The sequence below is a fragment of the Lolium rigidum genome, chromosome 6 (genome assembly GCF_022539505.1).
Source record: "Lolium rigidum isolate FL_2022 chromosome 6, APGP_CSIRO_Lrig_0.1, whole genome shotgun sequence".
NCBI classification, from domain to species: Eukaryota; Viridiplantae; Streptophyta; class Magnoliopsida; order Poales; family Poaceae; genus Lolium; species Lolium rigidum.
Window position 1 is genome coordinate 91,876,434 of NC_061513.1, and position 19,022 is coordinate 91,895,455.

General features: G+C 42.7%; 1 protein-coding gene across 1 annotated transcript; it reads right to left on the reverse strand.

Moving 5' to 3' along the window:
- Positions 1 to 304: 304 nt before the first annotated feature.
- LOC124662953 (WAT1-related protein At5g64700-like) lies at positions 305 to 1,866 on the reverse strand. The gene is made up of 6 exons (XM_047200727.1): positions 1,688 to 1,866; positions 1,533 to 1,595; positions 1,338 to 1,454; positions 845 to 1,247; positions 601 to 752; positions 305 to 524 (listed from the first exon to the last, which is right to left on the reverse strand). Exons 1-6 carry the CDS (start codon positions 1,864 to 1,866, stop codon positions 305 to 307), a joined length of 1,134 nt encoding a protein of 377 aa, XP_047056683.1.
- Between the last annotated feature and the right edge of the window lie 17,156 nt (positions 1,867 to 19,022).

Consider the following 19,022-nt stretch of genomic DNA (forward strand, 5'->3'; position numbering starts at 1 on the left):
ACAATCAAGGAAAGCTTTGGCCTCTCTCGCAATGCTTGTCTCTTGGGAAATTTGGAAAGAAAGGAATGCTCGGGTCTTCCGTAACAAGTCCGTCACCATCGCTATGCTTGTGACAAAAATCAAAGATAAGGCAAATTTGTGGCGTCTAGCCGGTGCCAAGGCTCTAAGTAATGTAATGCCGCGAGAGTAGTTGCTTGTAATATTTGGTCTTGGCTTTTAGCCGAGACGGGTTGTAAAACTTCTAAAATCTTCTCCTTAATCAATAAAAATGGCAAATCTTTTGCCTTGTTTCAAAAAAAAAAAATCAGGCTTGTTCAGCTGGTAATATCGCTGCTACCTTATCGTACTGCTTCATGACCCCTTTCTCTTGGTCGCTCCTCTCATCCTTCTCCTCCTTTGCCGATCTCTCTTCTTCAGCACCATCAATCACATTCATCTCACCACACAGCGCGATCCGATGCTCCCTGCTTTTACCCCACAGCACGCTATACAGGCCTCCAACGAGAAGCAGTCCACCCAAGATACTGCAAAAGGAAAAGGAAGGCAAATGAATTCAAAGTTTCGAATGGTTGCAGAGTTTCACAGTCGTCGAACACCTACCTGCCGAGGTGAACGATCTCCCCTAAGAAGAAGGACGAGCAGAAAATGGTGAAGACAAAGCCGAGCGGGTTCCACACGGCGAGGAAGACGGGCCCCTTCATGTCCGCGCACCACGCTTGTAGGTAGTAGGATACTCCCGTCACCACAAACCCCTGAAACCATCAATGACTTCCATTCCATCAATAACTCGTTTGCAGTCTAGGGAGAGGAGTAACAGGATTAAGATGAAGAGGGAGCTCCTTACTGTGTATAGGACGGCGAGCAAGGTGATATCGAACCGGAGCTGCCACCTGGAGAAGTCCCTCTCAGCGACCAGGGTGACGACGAAGCACTGAACGGCGCTGAAGACGCACTGCGTGGCCGTGACGAGCAGCTTGTTGGGGTACTCCTTCAGCAGCGCCGCCTGCAGGACGATCCACAGGGACCACGTCACATTGGCGAGGAGCATCAGGAACGTGCCCTTGATCCACGTCCCCCTCGTCGCATCTCCCCCGTCTGCGTGGGCGGCAGCCAAGGCGCGGTGGTGGTTCACTGGGTTTAGGGAGGGCCCGATGTAGAAGGCGATGAGGACAACCCCGGCGAGGCAGAACGCAACCCCGGTGAGCTTGGCGATGCCTGAAGGGCTCCTCGGCTTCACCACTTCCATCCTGCCAAGCAGGAGTACATATGCAAGTGTCAGTGCTAGTTGCTTAATTTTCTATATTTTTTAAAAAACATAGCGATTACTGTATTGGTACCTCAGTAGAATCGCTATGAAGAAGGTCACCACAGGCATGGAGTTGCTGGTTGCAGATCCCACGGTTGCAGACGTGAACTTGAGGCTCACGTTGTACACATTCAAGCTAAATGTAGTCCTGGAAACAGAACCATTATCATCATTCATTCATCTTTCAATTTTATGCATTGAACATCCTGCTGCAAGAATAGCTTACCCGATCAAGGCAAACAAGAACAGCTTCAGGAGCAACCAGAACGACAACGACCGTGCATTTTTCCTGCAAAATAATCGGTTTGGAAGTTCATCGACCATTGATTTCTTAACTTTTTCCTTACTACGTAGCTTGAAGTAGTGCCAGTTGACTGTTACCTTTCGAGGAGAATGGCTAGAGGCAACAAGAGAAGAGAGGCGGCTGCCTGGCGGTAGAAGATGAAGACGTAGGTGTTCATCCCCTGGTTGAAGGCTGCCTTGGAGACGATGAACATGCCAGTGTAGATGACCTGTATGATCACCGCGATGACGTACGGCATCTTCCCGTCCACCCCCATGATACCAAAACACGGGGCTATGTCAGGAACAGCAGAGATCGCCTCTGCTGCAGCGTAGTGTGAACCAATTGATCTGTCGCCTCTCTGGTCTGTGCTGGACTGACTGAATCTGCAACTAGTTACCTAGGTTCTTATACACATGGAGAGGTGCACACTGAGCTGGAGTGGTGGTAGTACATTAAGCTGATATGGCTTAATTAGGCCTAGGAAACGACCTAGTAGCTAGGACCTCAGTTCCTACCTGCCTTCGGTTAAGCAGGTCCGAGAGAGTAGGCACTCTTGCAGGTCAGAGAATCTATTCTAGAGTGGTCTACGCTATGTTAACAGTAGCTATCAATAGTAAAAAAAATTGTTATCAGTAGCAATCTTGATGGATTCAAGTGTTCAACACCAGAAGACGGTGCGTCAAAAACAACAATACATGCTCCATGGTTTGTGTGCTACTGCTGAACACGCAGACTCAACTCCAAATTTAAAATTTAGACCGGCTTCTTGACGACTTTCTTGTTTTCAATTACTGCATTCCACAGCAGAGGCACACGCAACAAAAAAAAAATATGGTACTACTATGATACTCTGATATTCACTGATTTGGTTGAACACTATTGCTCACATCACATAATATGATTCCAAGCAGCGGGATCTTCTGCCAGCCTGGGAGAAAACAAAAGGCAACCTCGTTAGCAGCCAGTCAAGTCTATGGAAGTCAAATTAACAAGTCCTTGTGCCACATGTTTGTACCCTGTCGTGTGATCGATACGTGTAACCATTCTAAGCATAATTAGGATCGTGCCGTCTAGTATCTACCTTTACTTAAGCTGTAAGCCTAATATCAAACATGCATGCTGTTCACTTATTTATTCCGAAAAATCAAACATGCATGTTCTCCATCCCAAAAGAATCATCAGAGGGAGATTTCCGACGCAACATGATCTCGACGTACAGCTACGCAAGTCGCCAGTTCTTGTGTTTTCACCGTATTTTATAGCAACTTTGCTATCACAGCCAACCACTATGTAAATCAGTGCAGAATGACTGAAACGGAAAGTCGAAAACACCCGCTACAGGGTATTCCTCTGAGAATGAAATGTCATACTCTTGTGAGTGGGTGCAGTAGCCCTATGTTGGCCATTGTGACTTTACAGAGATAATGTTGTGCTTGATAAAATTTTGACCCCTCTACACTCATATTAGCATTGAAATTTTATAATCAATATCATATGCATTACCACTGAATTTTTCAATGCAACGATCAAGGATAGGTGCACAATTTTAAATTTTTTCGTCAGCAGTAGAATCAGTCTCATAAGATCCCACAAAAGCAACACACTCCAAAATTTGCTTGATGTGATACAACGTAATTTTGGGGAACTGGCTCAGCCCTCTAGGGGTGACCTATCACATATATATAGGAGGTACGAGAGGTACGTTACAATAGACACGTACAGGTACAGATACAATATACAGAAGCTATACAGTAATACAGTCTAACACCCTCCCTCAATCTTAGTCACTTCCTAAAGAGTCGAGAAGGGTAAGATTGCGCCTACAGGCATCGAACTGTGGTAGAGGCAACGGCTTGATGAAGATGTCTGCAAGTTGATCCTTCGAAGAGATGAACTTGATCTGTTCTGAGAGACACGTTCCCTCACAAAATGATAGTCAATTCAATGTGTTTCGTTCGGGGATGAAATACCGGATTTTCCAAGAGGTATGTAGCATCGATGTTGTCACACCAAAGAACAGGAGGCTGCGGTTGGGAAATCCCCAATTCCTGAAGCAAAGATTGTACCCAGATAAGCTCTGTGGTGGCATTGGCCATTCATCTTCAGTACTGCTACGTGACACAGTAGCATGTTTCCGAGCACTTCAAGCGATCAAGTTGGAGCCAAAGAACACAGCATAGCCCCCCCCCCCCCCGTGGATCGCCTGTCATCCGGACTGCCAGCCCAGTCCGCATCAGAATTCGCCGAGAGAACCCCAGAGGGATTCGGCCAAAGGTGCAGCCCATAGGACAATGTGTGTCGTACATAATGCAAGATGTGCTTAACAGCAGACCAATGAGTGTCGCGAGGCGCCTGAAGATACTGACAAACTCTGTTGACAACATATGAAATATATGGTCTCGTGATCGTGAAATACTGGAGACCACCAACAATGCTCATGTACTTTGTACCATCCTTAGAGGACAAAAGCTCACCATCAACTGCAGTGATCATGTCAGTGGTAGACATAGGCGTGGTAGTCGTCTTGCATTTAAGCATCCCAGCCCGCTGCAGCAAATCCAAGGAATACTTCTTCTGCGTCATAACAAGACCATCAGCACGAGAGGTAACCTCCACACCAAGAAAGTAGTGAAGTTTCCCAAGGTCTTTAATAGCAAAATCAGCACTAAGAGCATCAGCAGCTGACTGAGATGAACTGAGCAAAATGATATCATCTACATAGACCAACAAGTACATAGTGACCTCAGGCTTCTGTAGAAGAAATAATGATGAATCAGCAGTGGATGGTGCAAAACCATGAGCACGAAGGGTTGTTGCGAGACGGTCATGCCAGGCACGAGGAGCTTGCTTCAGACCATAGAGTGCTTTGGTGATACGACATATATAATCAGGACGATCAGGACAAAAAACAGGAGGCTGCCGCATATAAATCTCTGATAACCCACAAGTATAGGGGATCGCAACAGTCTTCGAGGGAAGTAAAACCCAAATTTATTGATTCGACACAAGGGGAGGTAAAGAATACTTATAAGCCTTAACAACTGAGTTGTCAATTCAGCTGCACCTGGAAAAGCACTAGTAACAGGGGTGATGTGAAAGTGGCAGTGATATGAGAGCAATAGTAACAGTAACACAGCAGCAGTAATAGTAACACAGGAGCAATGACACCAGAAAATAGTTGATACTACTTCCAATGACATGTAGAACGAGTATATGATGATGAGAGATGGACCGGGGTTCCCAGCTATCTACACTAGTGGTAACTCTCCAATAACAAGTGTTGGGTGAACAAATTACAGTTAGGCAATTGATAGGATTGAAATAGCATTAAGACAGAACATCAAGATTATTAATCATGTAGGCATGTTTTCCATATATAGTCATACGTGCTCGCAATGAGAAACTTGTACAACATCTTTTTTCCTACCAGCCGGTGGCAGCCAGGCCTCAAGGGAATCTACTGGAAATTAAGGTACTCCTTTTAATAGAGCACCGGAGCAAAGCATTAACACTTGGTGAAAACATGTGATCCTCATACCTAAACCTTCCCCTCTAGTTATCCCAGTTGCTGTCACTCTGGGGCCTCGGGTTCCGGACATAGACATGTGCAAACAACTTGTAGATACAATCTAAGCAATAAGTATAGAGCTTAAATCTAAGATCATGCCACTCGGGCCCTAGTGACAAGCATTAAACACAACAAGATTGCAGCAACAATAACTTCACAAACTTTATAGATAGACTAATCATAATGTAACAATCCATCGGATCCCAACAAACACAACACCGATTACATCGGATGAATCTCAATCATGTAAGGCAGCTCATGAGATCATTGTATTGAAGTACATGGGAGAGATGATACCAACTAGCTACAGCCTAGAACCCGTAGTCCATGGGGGAACTACTCACGGAGCATGATGGAGGCGGTGGCGTTGATGGAGATGGCTTCCGGGGGCACTTCCCCGTCCCGGTAGGGTGCCGGAACAGAGACTTCTGTCCGCCGAAACGGAGTTTCGCGATGGCGGCGGCGCCCCTGGAGTCTTTCTGGAGTTTCGTCAATTCGTATCGATGTTTTAGGTCAGGACGGCTTAAATAGGCGAAGAGTCGGAGTCGGAGGGGCCACGGGGCCTCCTCACACTAGGGGCGCCCCCCCTTGGGCCGCGCCGCCCACACGTGTGGGGCCCCCAGGGCACCCCTCTGGTCCCCTCTCGACTTTCCGGAAGGTTCCGGGAAAAATAAGATGTTGGGTCTTCGTTTCGTCGAATTCCGAGAATATTGCCCGAACAGCCTTTCCGGAACCAAAAACAACGAAAAACAAGAACCGGCCCTTCGGCATCTCGTTAATAGGTTAGTTCCGGAAAACGCATAAAAACATTATAAAGTGCAAGCAAAACATGTAAGTATTGTCATAAAACAAGCATGGAACATCGAAATTATAGGTACGTTGGAGACGTATCAGCATCCCCAAGCTTAGTTCCCGCTCGCCCTCGAGTAGGTAAACGATAAAGAATAATTTCGTAGTGACATGCTACTTACATAACCTTGATCATACTATTATAAAGCATATGAGATGAATGCAGTGACTCAAGGCAATGATCTATAGTTGCTAACAAATAGATAACATATAGCAAAACTTTTCATGAATAGTACTTTCAAGAAAAGCATCAAAAGTCTCGCATAAGAGTTAACTCATAAAGCAATAAATTCAAAGTAAAGGCATTGAAGCAACACAGAGGAAGATTAAGTTTCAGTAGTTGCTTTCAACTTTCAACATGCATATCTCATGAATAATTGTCAACACAAAGTAATATGATGAATGCGAATAAGCAAGTATGTAAGAATCAATGCACAGTTGACACAAGTGTTTGCTTCTAAGATGGAAGGAAATAGGTAAACGGACTCAACATAAAGTAAAAGAATGGCCCTTCGCAGAGGGAAGCAGGGATTAAATCATGTGCTAGAGTTTTTTAAGTTGAAATCATATAGAGAGCATAAATGTAAAGTTTTGAGAGGTGTTTGTTGTTGTCAACGAATGGTAGTGGGCACTCTAACCCCCTCATCAAACAGACTTTCAAAGAGCGGCTCCCATGAAGGACGTTATCTCTACCAGCAAGGTAGATCATCCCTCTTCTCTTTTGTTTACACATGTATTTTAGTTTTATTTATGGTTGACACTCCTCCCAATCTTTTGCTTACACAAGCCATGGCTAACCGAATCCTCGGGTGCCTTCCAACATTCACATACCATGAAGGAGTGTCTATTTGCAAAATTAAGTTGCTTAATGATGAATCAGGGCAAAACACGTGAAGAGAATTATTAATGAAAGTTAATTAATTGGGGCTGGAAACCCCGTTGCCATCTCTTTTTGCAAAATTATTGGATAAGCGGATGAAGCCACTAGTCCATTGGTGAAAGCTGCCCAACAAGATTGAAAGATAAAACACCACATACTTCCTCATGAGCTATAAAATATTGACACAAATAAGAGATAATAAAGTTTTGAATTGTTTAAAGGTAGCACATGAAGTATTTACTTGGAATGGCAGAAAATACCACATAGTAGGTAGGTATGGTGGACACACATGGCATAGATTTTGGCTCAAGGTTTTGGATGCACGAGAAGCATTCCCTCTCAGTACAAGGCTTTGGCTAGCAAGGTTGTTTGAAGCAAACACAAGTATGAACCGGTACAACAAAACTTACATAAGAACATATTGCAAGCATTATAAAACTCTACACTGTCTTCCTTGTTGCTCAAACACTTTTACCAGAAAATATCTAGACCTTAGAGAGACCAATCATGCAAACCAAATTTCAACAAGCTCTACGGTATTTCTCCACTAATAGGTTAAAACTACATGATGCAAGAGAAACATGATCTACTTGAGAGCTCAAAACAATTGCCAAGTATCAAATTATCCAAGACAATATGAGGCATTTTCTGTTTCCAACCAAATAACAATAAGTGCAATAGCTTCCAACTTTTGTCATTGAACATTAAAAGTAAGAGCGAAGAACACGAGTGTTCATATGAAAAAGCGGAGCGTGTCTCTCTCCCAAACAAGGATTGCTAGGATCCGAATTTATTCAAACATAAACAAAAATAAAAACACACAGACGCTCCAAGTAAAGAACATAAGATGTGACCGAATAAAAATATAGTTTCAATAGAAGAAACCTGATAAGTTGATGAAGAAGGGGATGCCTTGGGCATCCCCAAGCTTAGACGCTTGAGTCTTCTTGAAATATGCAGGGATGAACCACGGGGGCATCCCCAAGCTTAGACTTTTCACTCTTCTTGATCATATATCATCCTCCTCTCTTGACCCTTGAAAACTTCCTTCACACCAAACTTCTCATAAACTTCATTAGAGGGGTTAGTACTCAAAAAAACTTTAATCCACCTTGGCCCTGTAGTGACACATTGCAAGAACTCAATAAAACATTAGCTACAGCTCTCCACGTCTAGAAAGCATCACTTAAAGTCCACAAGAGACAATGCAAAAAAACAGAGACAGAATCTGTCAAAACAGAACAGCCAGTAAACACGAATTTTTAAGAGGTACTTCCGTTGCTCAAATCAGAAAACTCAAAACTAATGAAAGTTGCGTACATATCTGAGGATCACTCACGTAAATTGGCAGATTTTTCTGAGTTGCCTACAGAGAATCATACCCAGATTCGTGACAGCAAGAAATCTGTTTCTGCGCAGTAATCCAAATCTAGCATCACCCTTCTATTAGAGACTTCACTTGGCACAACATTGCAATAAAATAAAGATAAGGAGAGGTTGCTACAGTAGTAACAACTTCCAAGACACAACAAAACAGTAGCAAAATAAACACATGGGTTATCTCCCAAGAAGTGCTTTCTTTATAGCCATTAAGATGGGCTCAGCAGTTTGAATGATGCACTCGCAAGAAATAAGAGTTGAAGCAAAAGAGAGCATCAAGAAGCAAGTTCAAAACACATTTAAGTCTAACCCACTTCCTATGCATAGGAATCTTGTACACAAATAAATTCATGAAGAACAAAGTGACAAGCATAAAAAGATAAAACAAGAGTAAATTCAAATTTTTCAGCATATAGAGAGATGTTTTAGTACCATGCAAATTTCTACAACCATATTCTCCTCTCTCATAATAATTTTCAGTAGCATCATGAACAAACTCAACAATATAACTATCACATATAGCATGCTTTCCATGATTTCCAAACACATAATTTTTATCAAGCTCAAAAATAATAGGATTAAAACTTTCAAACCCACTTTTATCAATAATGTAACAAGATGATTGATCAATCTCAAAAGATATGGGACTCATAGATAAAGTCAAGAACTCTACAATCCCATTTTCATTATTAGTACAATTAATATTATCAAGTAACATAGGACCATCATCTAGAGATTTATCATAAACATTTGCCAAGCAAAACTCTTTAGTACCATGCATTTCGACATCAGGCACAAACAAAGCATTATCATAAGATTTATCAAAGTAGCATGGATTATCATAGATAACAATAGCATAATTATTCTCACAAGTTTTACTCATAGGGAATATTTCAAGAGAATCCACAGGACATAACATTCATCCGCCTTTGGTAAGCATGGAGGACAATCAAATAGTGTAAGAGATAAAGAGTTACTCTCATTAGAAGGCCGGCATGGGTAGCTAATCCATTCTTCCTCCTTTTGTTCGTTACTCTTCTCTTCTTTTTCATCCAATGAGCTTTCAGGTTCATCAATTTCCTCCTCTTTTTCATCCAATGAGCTTTCAGGTTCATCAATTTCTTCTTCCACAGGTTCCTGCAAATTGTGAGTGCATTCTTGTGCATTAATGAGTCTCTCTTTATAATCAATGATATAAGGATTATCACTGTAGCTTTCTATGCAAAAAATTAAGGATAGAAGAGACATAACCTTTAAGGTCCTTACAAACAACACAAGTTTCATAATTTTTAGCAATGAAGGATTCGATCTCAGAAGCTCCCATAAACAAAACAAATTGTTCTACGTCTTCGAACCCAAAATGAATATAGCTATTCCAATTATGGTTCTTAATTAAAACTTCCTCACTAAAGCCACATTGAAATTTAAGATGTTTAGTATCCTGTTGAGAGCAACAGTTTATATCATGGCGTTTAAGCAAGATTTTAGCAATTATATTCAGTTTTTCTATCACAGCACTCATAACTTTACCCGTTCTTGATTCTCTATAATCATTATATAATTCAATAAGCTCCAAATAGGTTGTAGGTTCTCCCATAGCAACAGTTTTTAATTTTTAGGTTTTTCAAATTTTTATGGATTTTTGGGTATATGAGAAAAGTAAAACAAAACAAAAACAAACTAGACAAGAGTAAACTAAGCAAAATAAAACTAGACGGAAATAAACTAAGCACAAATAAACTAGACAAAAGTAAACTAAGCAAAACAAAATAAAATAAAACAAAAACAGAGAGAGAGGTAGAGTGTACTCCCCAGGTGAACTTATGAGTAGAGCTATGCCTCCCCGGCAACGGCGCCAGAAAATAGTCTTGATAACCCACAAGTATAGGGGATCGCAACAGTCCTCGAGGGAAGTAAAACCCAAATTTATTGATTCGACACAAGGGGAGGTAAAGAATACTTATAAGCCTTAACAACTGAGTTGTCAATTTAGCTGCACCTGGAAAAGCACTAGTTGTTGGAGATATGCCCAAGAGGCAATAATAAAAGTGGTTATTATATATCTTTATGTTTATGATAAATGTTTATATACCATGCTATAATTGTATTAACCGAAACATTGATACATGTGTGATATGTAAACAACAAAGAATCCCTAGTATGCCTCTTAACTAGCTTGTTGATTAATGGATGATTAGTTTCATAATCATGAACATTGGATGTTATTAATAACAAGGTTATATCATTGTATGAATGATGTAATGGATACACCCAAATTAAGCGTAGCATAAGATCTCGTCATTAAGTTATTTGCTATAAGCTTTCGATACATAGTTACCTAGTCCTTATGACCATGAGATCATATAAATCACTTATACCGGAAAGGTACTTTGATTACATCAAACACCACTGCGTAAATGGGTGGTTATAAAGGTGGGATTAAGTATCCGGAAAGTATGAGTTGAGGCATATGGATCAACAGTGGGATTTGTCCATCCCGATGACGGATAGATATACTCTGGGCCCTCTCGGTGGAATGTCGTCTAATGTCTTGCAAGCATATGAATAAGTTCATAAGAGACCACATACCACGGTACGAGTAAAGAGTACTTGTCAGCAGACGAGGATGAACAAGGTATAGAGTGATACCGAAGATCAAACCTCGGACAAGTAAAATATCGCGAGACAAAGGGAATTGGTATTGTATGTGAATGGTTCATTCGATCACTAAAGTCATCGTTGAATATGTGGGAGCCATTATGGATCTCCGGATCCCGCTATTGGTTATTGGTCGGAGTGAGTACTCAACCATGTCCGCATAGTTCACGAACCGTAGGGTGACACACTTAAAGTTGGATGTTGAAATGGTAGTACTTGAATATGGAATGGAGTTCGAATATTTGTTCGGAGTCCCGGATGAGATCCCGGACATCACGAGGAGTTCCGGAATGGTCCGGAGAATAAGATTCATATATAGGATGTCATTTTATGTGAATTAAAATGTCGCGGAAGGTTCTATGGAAGGTTCTAGAAGGTTCTAGAAAAATCCGGAAGAAACCACCAAGGAAGGTGGAGTCCACATGGGACTCCACCTCCATGGCCGGCCAACCCTAGTGGGGGAGGAGTCCCAAGTGGACTCCCCTTAGGGGGCCGGCCACCCCCATATGGGAGGTGGAACTCCCACCTTTGGTGGGAGTCCTAGCTTGGCTAGGTTTCCCTCTCTTATGGAAGGTTTTTGGTTCGGGTCTTATTCGAAGACTTGGACACCAACTCTTGGGGATCCACCTATATAATGAGGGGCCAAGGGAGGGGGCCGGCCACCCCAAGACCACAACCTGGCCGCCCCCTTGAGTGGCCGGCCACCCCCTCCCAAACCCTAGCCGCCCCCTCTCCTCCATAGCTCCCGCGTGCTTTAGCGAAGCTCCGCCGGAGTTCTCCACCGCCACCGACACCACGCCGTCGTGCTGTCGGATTCAAGAGGAGCTACTACTTCTGCTGCCCGCTGGAACGGGAGGTGGACGTCGTCTTCATCAACAACCGAACGTGTAACCGAGTACGGAGGTGCTGCCCGTTCGTGGCGCCGGAACCGATCGTGATCAAGATCTTCTACGCGCTTTTGCAAGCGGCAAGTGAACGTCTACCGCGGCAACAAGAGCCTCATCTTGTAGGCTTTGGAATCTCTTCAAGGGTGAGACTCGATACCCCCTCGTTGCTACCGTCTTCTAGATTGCATCTTGGCTTGGATTGCGTGTTCGCGGTAGGAAATTTTTGTTTTCTATGCAACGTTATCCTAAAGTGGTATCGAGCCGTGTCTATGCATAGATGGTTGCACGAGTAGAACACAATGGTTTGTGGGCGTTGATGCTCTTGTTATCTTTAGTTGAGTACTTTGCATCTTTATGGCATAGTGGGATGAAGCGGCTCGGACTAACTTTACATGACCGCGTTCATGAGACTTGTTCCTCGTTCGACATGCAACTTGTATTGCATAAGAGGCTTTGCGGGTGTCTGTCTCTCCTACTATAGTAAAGATTCAGTTTACTCTTCTATTGACAACATTAGTATCAACGTTGTGGTTCATGTTCGTAGGTAGATTAGATCTATATCGAAAACCCTAAACCACGTAAAATATGCAAACCAAATTAGAGAGCGTCTAACTTGTTTTTGCAGGGTTTGGTGATGTGATATGGCCATAATGTGATGATGAATATGTATGAGATGATCATTATTGTATTGTGGCAACCGGCGGAGAGCCTTATGGTTGTCTTTAAATTTCATGTTGAGTAGTTTTTCAAGGTAGTTGTGATAGTTGCTACATGGAGGACAATCATGAAGACGGCGCCATTGACCTTGACGCTACGCCGACGATGATGGAGATCATGCCCGAAGATGATGTAGATCATGTCCGTGCTTTGGAGATGAAGATCAAAGGCGCAAAGACAAAAGGGCCATATCATATCACATATGAACTGCATGTGATGTTAATCCTTTTATGCATCTTATTTTTCTTAGATCGCGACGGTAGCATTATAAGATGATCCCTCACTAAAATCTCAAGATAATAAAGTGTTCATCCTTAGTAGCACCGTTGCCAAGACTTGTCGTTTCGAAGCATCTCGTGATGATCGGGTGTGATAGAATCAACAAGTGCATACAACGGGTGCAAGCCAGTTTTGCACATGCGGATACTAAGGTGGCCTTGACGAGCCTAGCATGTACAGACATGGTCTCGGAACACATGATACCGAAAGGTAGAGCATGAATCATATAATTGATATGATGAACATTTTGAGTGTTCGCCATTGAAATTACACCTTGTCTCGTGATGATCGGACTATGGTGTGGTGGATTTGGTTCGTGTGATCACTAAGACAATGCGAGGGATATTGTTTTGAGTGGGAGTTCACCTAGATTTTTAATTATGTTGAATTAAAATTTGAACTCAATTTGTCATAAACTTAGTCTAAACTATTGCAAATATATGTTGTAGAGATGGTGTCCCCAATCAATTTTAACCGAGTTCCTAGAGAAAGAAAAGCTTAAGAGCAACGGTAGCAACTTCACCGACTGGTTCCGTCATGTGAGGATCTTCCTCTCTGGCGGAAATCTGCAATATGTGCTTGATGCACCGCTAGGTGACCCTCCTGCGAAACTGAAACCGATGAAGTAAAAGCTGTTTACGAGACTCGGAAAACTCGGTACTCTCAAGTTCGGTGTGCCATCCTGTGCGATCCGGAATCCGATCTTCAAAAACGTTTTGAGCACCACGATCCTCATGAGTTGATGAATGAGCTGAAAGCTATTTTTGAGACTCATGCGGCCGTGGAATGCTATGAAGCATCGAAACATTTCTTCAGCTGTATGATGGAAGAAGGCAGCTCCATTAGTGAGCACATGCTCGCCATGACCGGGCATGCGAAGAAACTCGGTGACTTGGGAATAGTGATTCCTAACGGATCGGGGATTAATCGTGTCCTTCAATCACTGCCACCAAGTTACAAGAACTTTGTGATGAACTACAATATGCAGAACATGAACAAGGAGTTACCTGAACTCTTTGGCATGCTAAAAGCTGCTGAGATTGAGATCACGAAAGAGCATCAAGTGTTGATGGTCAACAAGACCACCAGTTTCAAGAAACAGGGCAAGTCTGCAAGAAAGCTGCCACGCCTCCTATGAAACCTAAGAACGGCCCTAAGCCTGATGTTGAGTGCTATTACTGCAAGGAGAAGGGACACTGGAAGCGTAATTGCTCCAAGTATTTGGCGGATCTGAAGAGCGGCTTGTCAAGAAGAAGAAAGAAGGTATATCTGATATACATGTTATAGATGTTTATCTCACTGGTTCTCGTTCTAGTACCTGGGTATTTGATACTGGTTCGGTTGCTCATATTTGTAACTCGAAACATGAACTAAAGAATAAACGAAGACTACTGAAAGATGAAGTGACGATGCGCGTTGGAAATGGATCCAAAGTCGATGTGATCGCTGTCGGCACACTTCCTCTACATCTACCTTCGGGATTAGTTTTAAGCCTAAATAATTGTTATTTTGTACCCGCGTTGAGCATGAACATTATATCCGGATCTTGTTTAATGCAAGACGGTTATTCATTCAAGTTTGAGAATAATGGTTGTTCTATTTTTATGAATAATATCTTTTATGGTCGAGCACACGAAAAGAATGGCTTATTTACGTTAGATCTCGATAGTAGTGATACGCATATACATAATATTGATGCTAAACGAATTAAATTGAATGATAATTCTACTTATATGTGGCACTCGTCGTCTTGGTCATATTGGAGTGAAACGCATGAAGAAACTCCATACTCGATGGATTACTTGAATCACTTGACATTGAGTCACTTGATAGATGCGAAGCATGTCTAATGGGAAAAATGACTAAGACTCCATTTTCTGGTATGATGGAGCGAGCTATTGACTTATTGGAAATCATACATACCGATGTATGCGGACCAATGAGTATAGCATCGCGCGGTGGTTATCGTTATGTTCTAACCTTCACAGATGATCTGAGTAGATATGGGTATATCTATTTCATGAAACATAAATCCGAAACTTTTGAGAAGTTTAAGGAATTCCAAAGTGAAGTAGAAAATCAACGAAACAAGTAGATTAAATTTCTACGATCTGATCGTGGAGGTGAATATCTGAGTTATGAGTTTGGCATGCATTTAAAGAAATGCGAAATACTTTCACAATTGACACCGCCGGGAACACCACAACGAAACGGTGTGTCCGAACGTCGTAATCGAACTCTATTAGATATGGTTCGTTCTATGATGTCTCTTACTGATTTGCCGTTATCATTTTGGAGTTATGCATTAGAGACAGCCGCATTCACTTTAAATAGAGCACCATCAAAATCCGTAGAAACGACACCGTATGAATTATGGTTTAATAAGAAACCTAAGTTGTCGTTCCTTAAAGTTTGGGGTTGCGAAGCCTATGTAAAAAAGTTACAACCGGACAAGCTAGAACCCAAAGCGGAGAAATGCGTCTTCATAGGATACCCTAAGGAAACTATAGGGTACACTTTCTATCACGAGATCCGAAGGCAAAATCTTTGTTGCTAAGAACGGAACCTTTCTTGAGAAAGAATTTCTCACTAAAGAAGTGATCTGGAAGATAAGTAAAACTCGATGAGATTAATGAATCTATACTCGTTGATCGGAGTAGCGCGATACCGGAAGTTGTACTGTACCGCCTACACCGGCAACGAGAGGAAGCTAATGATAATGATCATGAAACTTCGAACGAGGAAACTATCGAACCTCGCAGATCGACAAGGGAACGTGCCACTCCTGATTGGTATGATCCTTGTCTAAATGTCATGATTGTGGATAACAATGATGAAGACCCTGCGACGTATGAAGAAGCGATGATGAGCCCAGATTCCAACAAATGGCAAGAAGCCATGAAATCCGAAATGGGATCCATGTATGATAACAAAGTATGGACTTTGGTAGACTTACTCGATAGCCGAAAGGTCTGTCGAGAATAAATGGATCTTCAAGAGAAAAACAGATGCTGATGGTAATATTACTGTCTATAAAGCTCGACTTGTCGCAAAGGGTTTCCGACAAATTCAAGGAGTTGACTACGATGAGACTTTCTCACCCATAGCGAAGCTAAAATCTGTGAGGATTTTGTTAGCAATAGCTGCATTTTTCGATTATGAGATTTGGCGAGATGGATGTCAAAACGGCGTTCCTTAATGGAGACATTGAGGAAGAGTTGTATATGGTACAACCCAAAGGTTTTGTTGATCCTAAAAATGCTCGACAAAGTATGCAAACTTCAGCGTTCAATCTATGGACTGAAGCAAGCATCAAGAAGTTGGAACCGACGCTTTGATAAGGTGATCAAAGACTTCGGGTTTATACAGAGTGTCATGGAGAGGCCTCGTATTTACAAAAAAGTGAGTGGGAGCTCGTAGCATTCCCGATATTATATGTAGATGACATATTATTGATTGGGAATGATATAGAACTATTAAGCGATGTAAAAGGTTATTTGAATAACAGTTTTTCAATGAAAGACCTTGGTGAAGCATCATATATATTAGGCATCAAGATTTATAGAGATAGATCAAGACGCCTAATAGGGCTATCACGAGTACATACTCGGACAAGATTCTAAAGAAGTTTAGAATGGACGAAAGTAAGAAAGGGTTTTTACCTATGTTACCGGGCAAGGTCTTGAGTAAGACTCAAGGACCGGCTACGAGCGAAAGAAAGAGAAAGGATGAATCAGATCCCCTATGCTTCGGCGAGTAGGCTCTATTATGTATGCCATGCTATGTACAAGACCGGATATAGCGCATGCTCGTTAGTTTGACTAGCGGATATCAAAGTGATCCAGGAATGGAGCACTGGACAGCGATCAAGAATATCCTGAAATACTTGAAAAGAACTAAGGATATGTTTCTTTGTTATGGAGGTTACCAAGAGCTCGTTGTAACAAGTTACACCGATGCAAGTTGGAACACTGATCCTGATGACTCTAAGCCACGATCCGGGTACGTGTTTATATTGAATGGTGCTGCAGTAGAGCTGGGCAAGCTCGAAGCGATGCACGGTGGCGAAGTCTTCAACAGAATCGGAGTACATAGCGGCTTCAGAGGCTTCATCAGAAGCGGTATGGATGAAAAGGTTCATTGTAGAGCTCGGTGTGGTTCCTAGTGCATTGGACCCACTAGTCATATACTGTGATAACATGGGTGCCATCGCCAATGCACAAGAACCAAGGTCACACAAGAGGCTGAAGCATATCAAGCTGCGTTACCACTCGATTCGCGAGTACATCGAAGATGGAGAAGTAAAGATTTGCAAAGTACACACTGATCTGAATGTAGCAGATCCGTTGACTAAAGCTCTCCCTAAGGCAAAGCATGACCAACACCAGAATGCCATGGGTGTTAGGTTCCTTACAATGTAATCTAGATTATTGACTCTAGTGCAAGTGGGAGACTGTTGGAGATATGCCCAAGAGGCAATAATAAAAGTGGTTATTATATATCTTTATGTTTATGACAAATGTTTATATACCATGCTATAATTGTATTAACCGAAACATTGATACATGTGTGATATGTAAACAACAAAGAATCCCTAGTATGCCTCTTAACTAGCTTGTTGATTAATGGATGATTAGTTTCATAATCATGAACATTGGATGTTATTAATAACAAGGTTATATCATTGTATGAATGATGTAATGGATACACCCAAATTAAGCGTAGCATAAGATCTCGTCATTAAGTTATTTGCTATAAGCTTTCGATACATAGTTACCTAGTCCTTATGACCATGAGATCATATAAATCACTTATACCGGAAAGGTACTTTGATTACATCAAACACCACCTGCGTAAATGGGTGGTTATAAAGGTGGGATTAAGTATCCGGAAAGTATGAGTTGAGGCATATGGATCAACGAGTGGGATTTGTCCATCCCGATGACGGATAGATATACTCGGGCCCTCTCGGTGGAATGTCGTCTAATGTCTTGCAAGCATATGAATAAGTTCATAAGAGACCACATACCACGGTACGAGTAAAGAGTACTTGTCAGCAGACGAGGATGAACAAGGTATAGAGTGATACCGAAGATCAAACCTCGGACAAGTAAAATATCGCGAGACAAAGGGAATTGGTATTGTATGTGAATGGTTCATTCGATCACTAAAGTCATCGTTGAATATGTGGGAGCCATTATGGATCTCCGGATCCCGCTATTGGTTATTGGTCGGAGTGAGTACTCAACCATGTCCGCATAGTTCACGAACCGTAGGGTGACACACTTAAAGTTGGATGTTGAAATGGTAGTACTTGAATATGGAATGGAGTTCGAATATTTGTTCGGAGTCCCGGATGAGATCCCGGACATCACGAGGAGTTCGGAATGGTCCGGAGAATAAGATTCATATATAGGATGTCATTTTATGTGAATTAAAATGTCGCGGAAGGTTCTATGGAAGGTTCTAGAAAAATCCGGAAGAAACCACCAAGGAAGGTGGAGTCCACATGGGACTCCACCTCCATGGCCGGCCAACCCTAGTGGGGGAGGAGTCCCAAGTGGACTCCCCCTTAGGGGGCCGGCCACCCCCCATATGGGAGGTGGAACTCCCACCTTTGGTGGGAGTCCTAGCTTGGCTAGGTTTCCCTCTCTTATGGAAGGTTTTTGGTTCGGGTCTTATTCGAAGACTTGGACACCAACTCTTGGGGATCCACCTATATAATGAGGGGCCAAGGGAGGGGGCCGGCCACCCCAAGACCACAACCTGGCCGCCCCCTTGAGTGGCCGGCCACCCCCTCCCAAACCCTAGCCGCCCCCCTCTCCTCCATAGCTCCCGCGTGCTTTAGCGAAGCTCCGCCGGAGTTCTCCACCGCAACCGACACCACGCCGTCGTGCTGTCGGATTCAAGAGGAGCTACTACTTCCGCTGCCCGCTGGAACGGGAGGTGGACGTCGTCTTCATCAACAACCGAACGTGTGACCGAGTACGGAGGTACTGCCCGTTCGTGGCGCCGGAACCGATCGTGATCAAGATCTTCTACGCGCTTTGCAAGCGGCAAGTGAACGTCTACCGCAGCAACAAGAGCCTCATCTTGTAGGCTTTGGAATCTCTTCAAGGGTGAGACTCGATACCCCCTCGTTGCTACCGTCTTCTAGATTGCATCTTGGCTTGGATTGCGTGTTCGCGGTAGGAAAATTTTTGTTTTCTATG

Bases quoted from the DNA above. Each gene is read 5' to 3' on its own strand.
- LOC124662953 (XM_047200727.1), bottom strand. From the start codon at position 1,866: ATGGGGGTGGACGGGAAGATGCCGTACGTCATCGCGGTGATCATACAG. The intron at 1,596-1,687 runs GTAACAGTCAAC...ATTATTTTGCAG, and splicing joins CTAGCCATTCTCCTCGAAAG to GAAAAATGCACGGTCGTTGT. The intron at 1,455-1,532 runs GTAAGCTATTCT...TTCTGTTTCCAG, and splicing joins TTCTTGTTTGCCTTGATCGG to GACTACATTTAGCTTGAATG.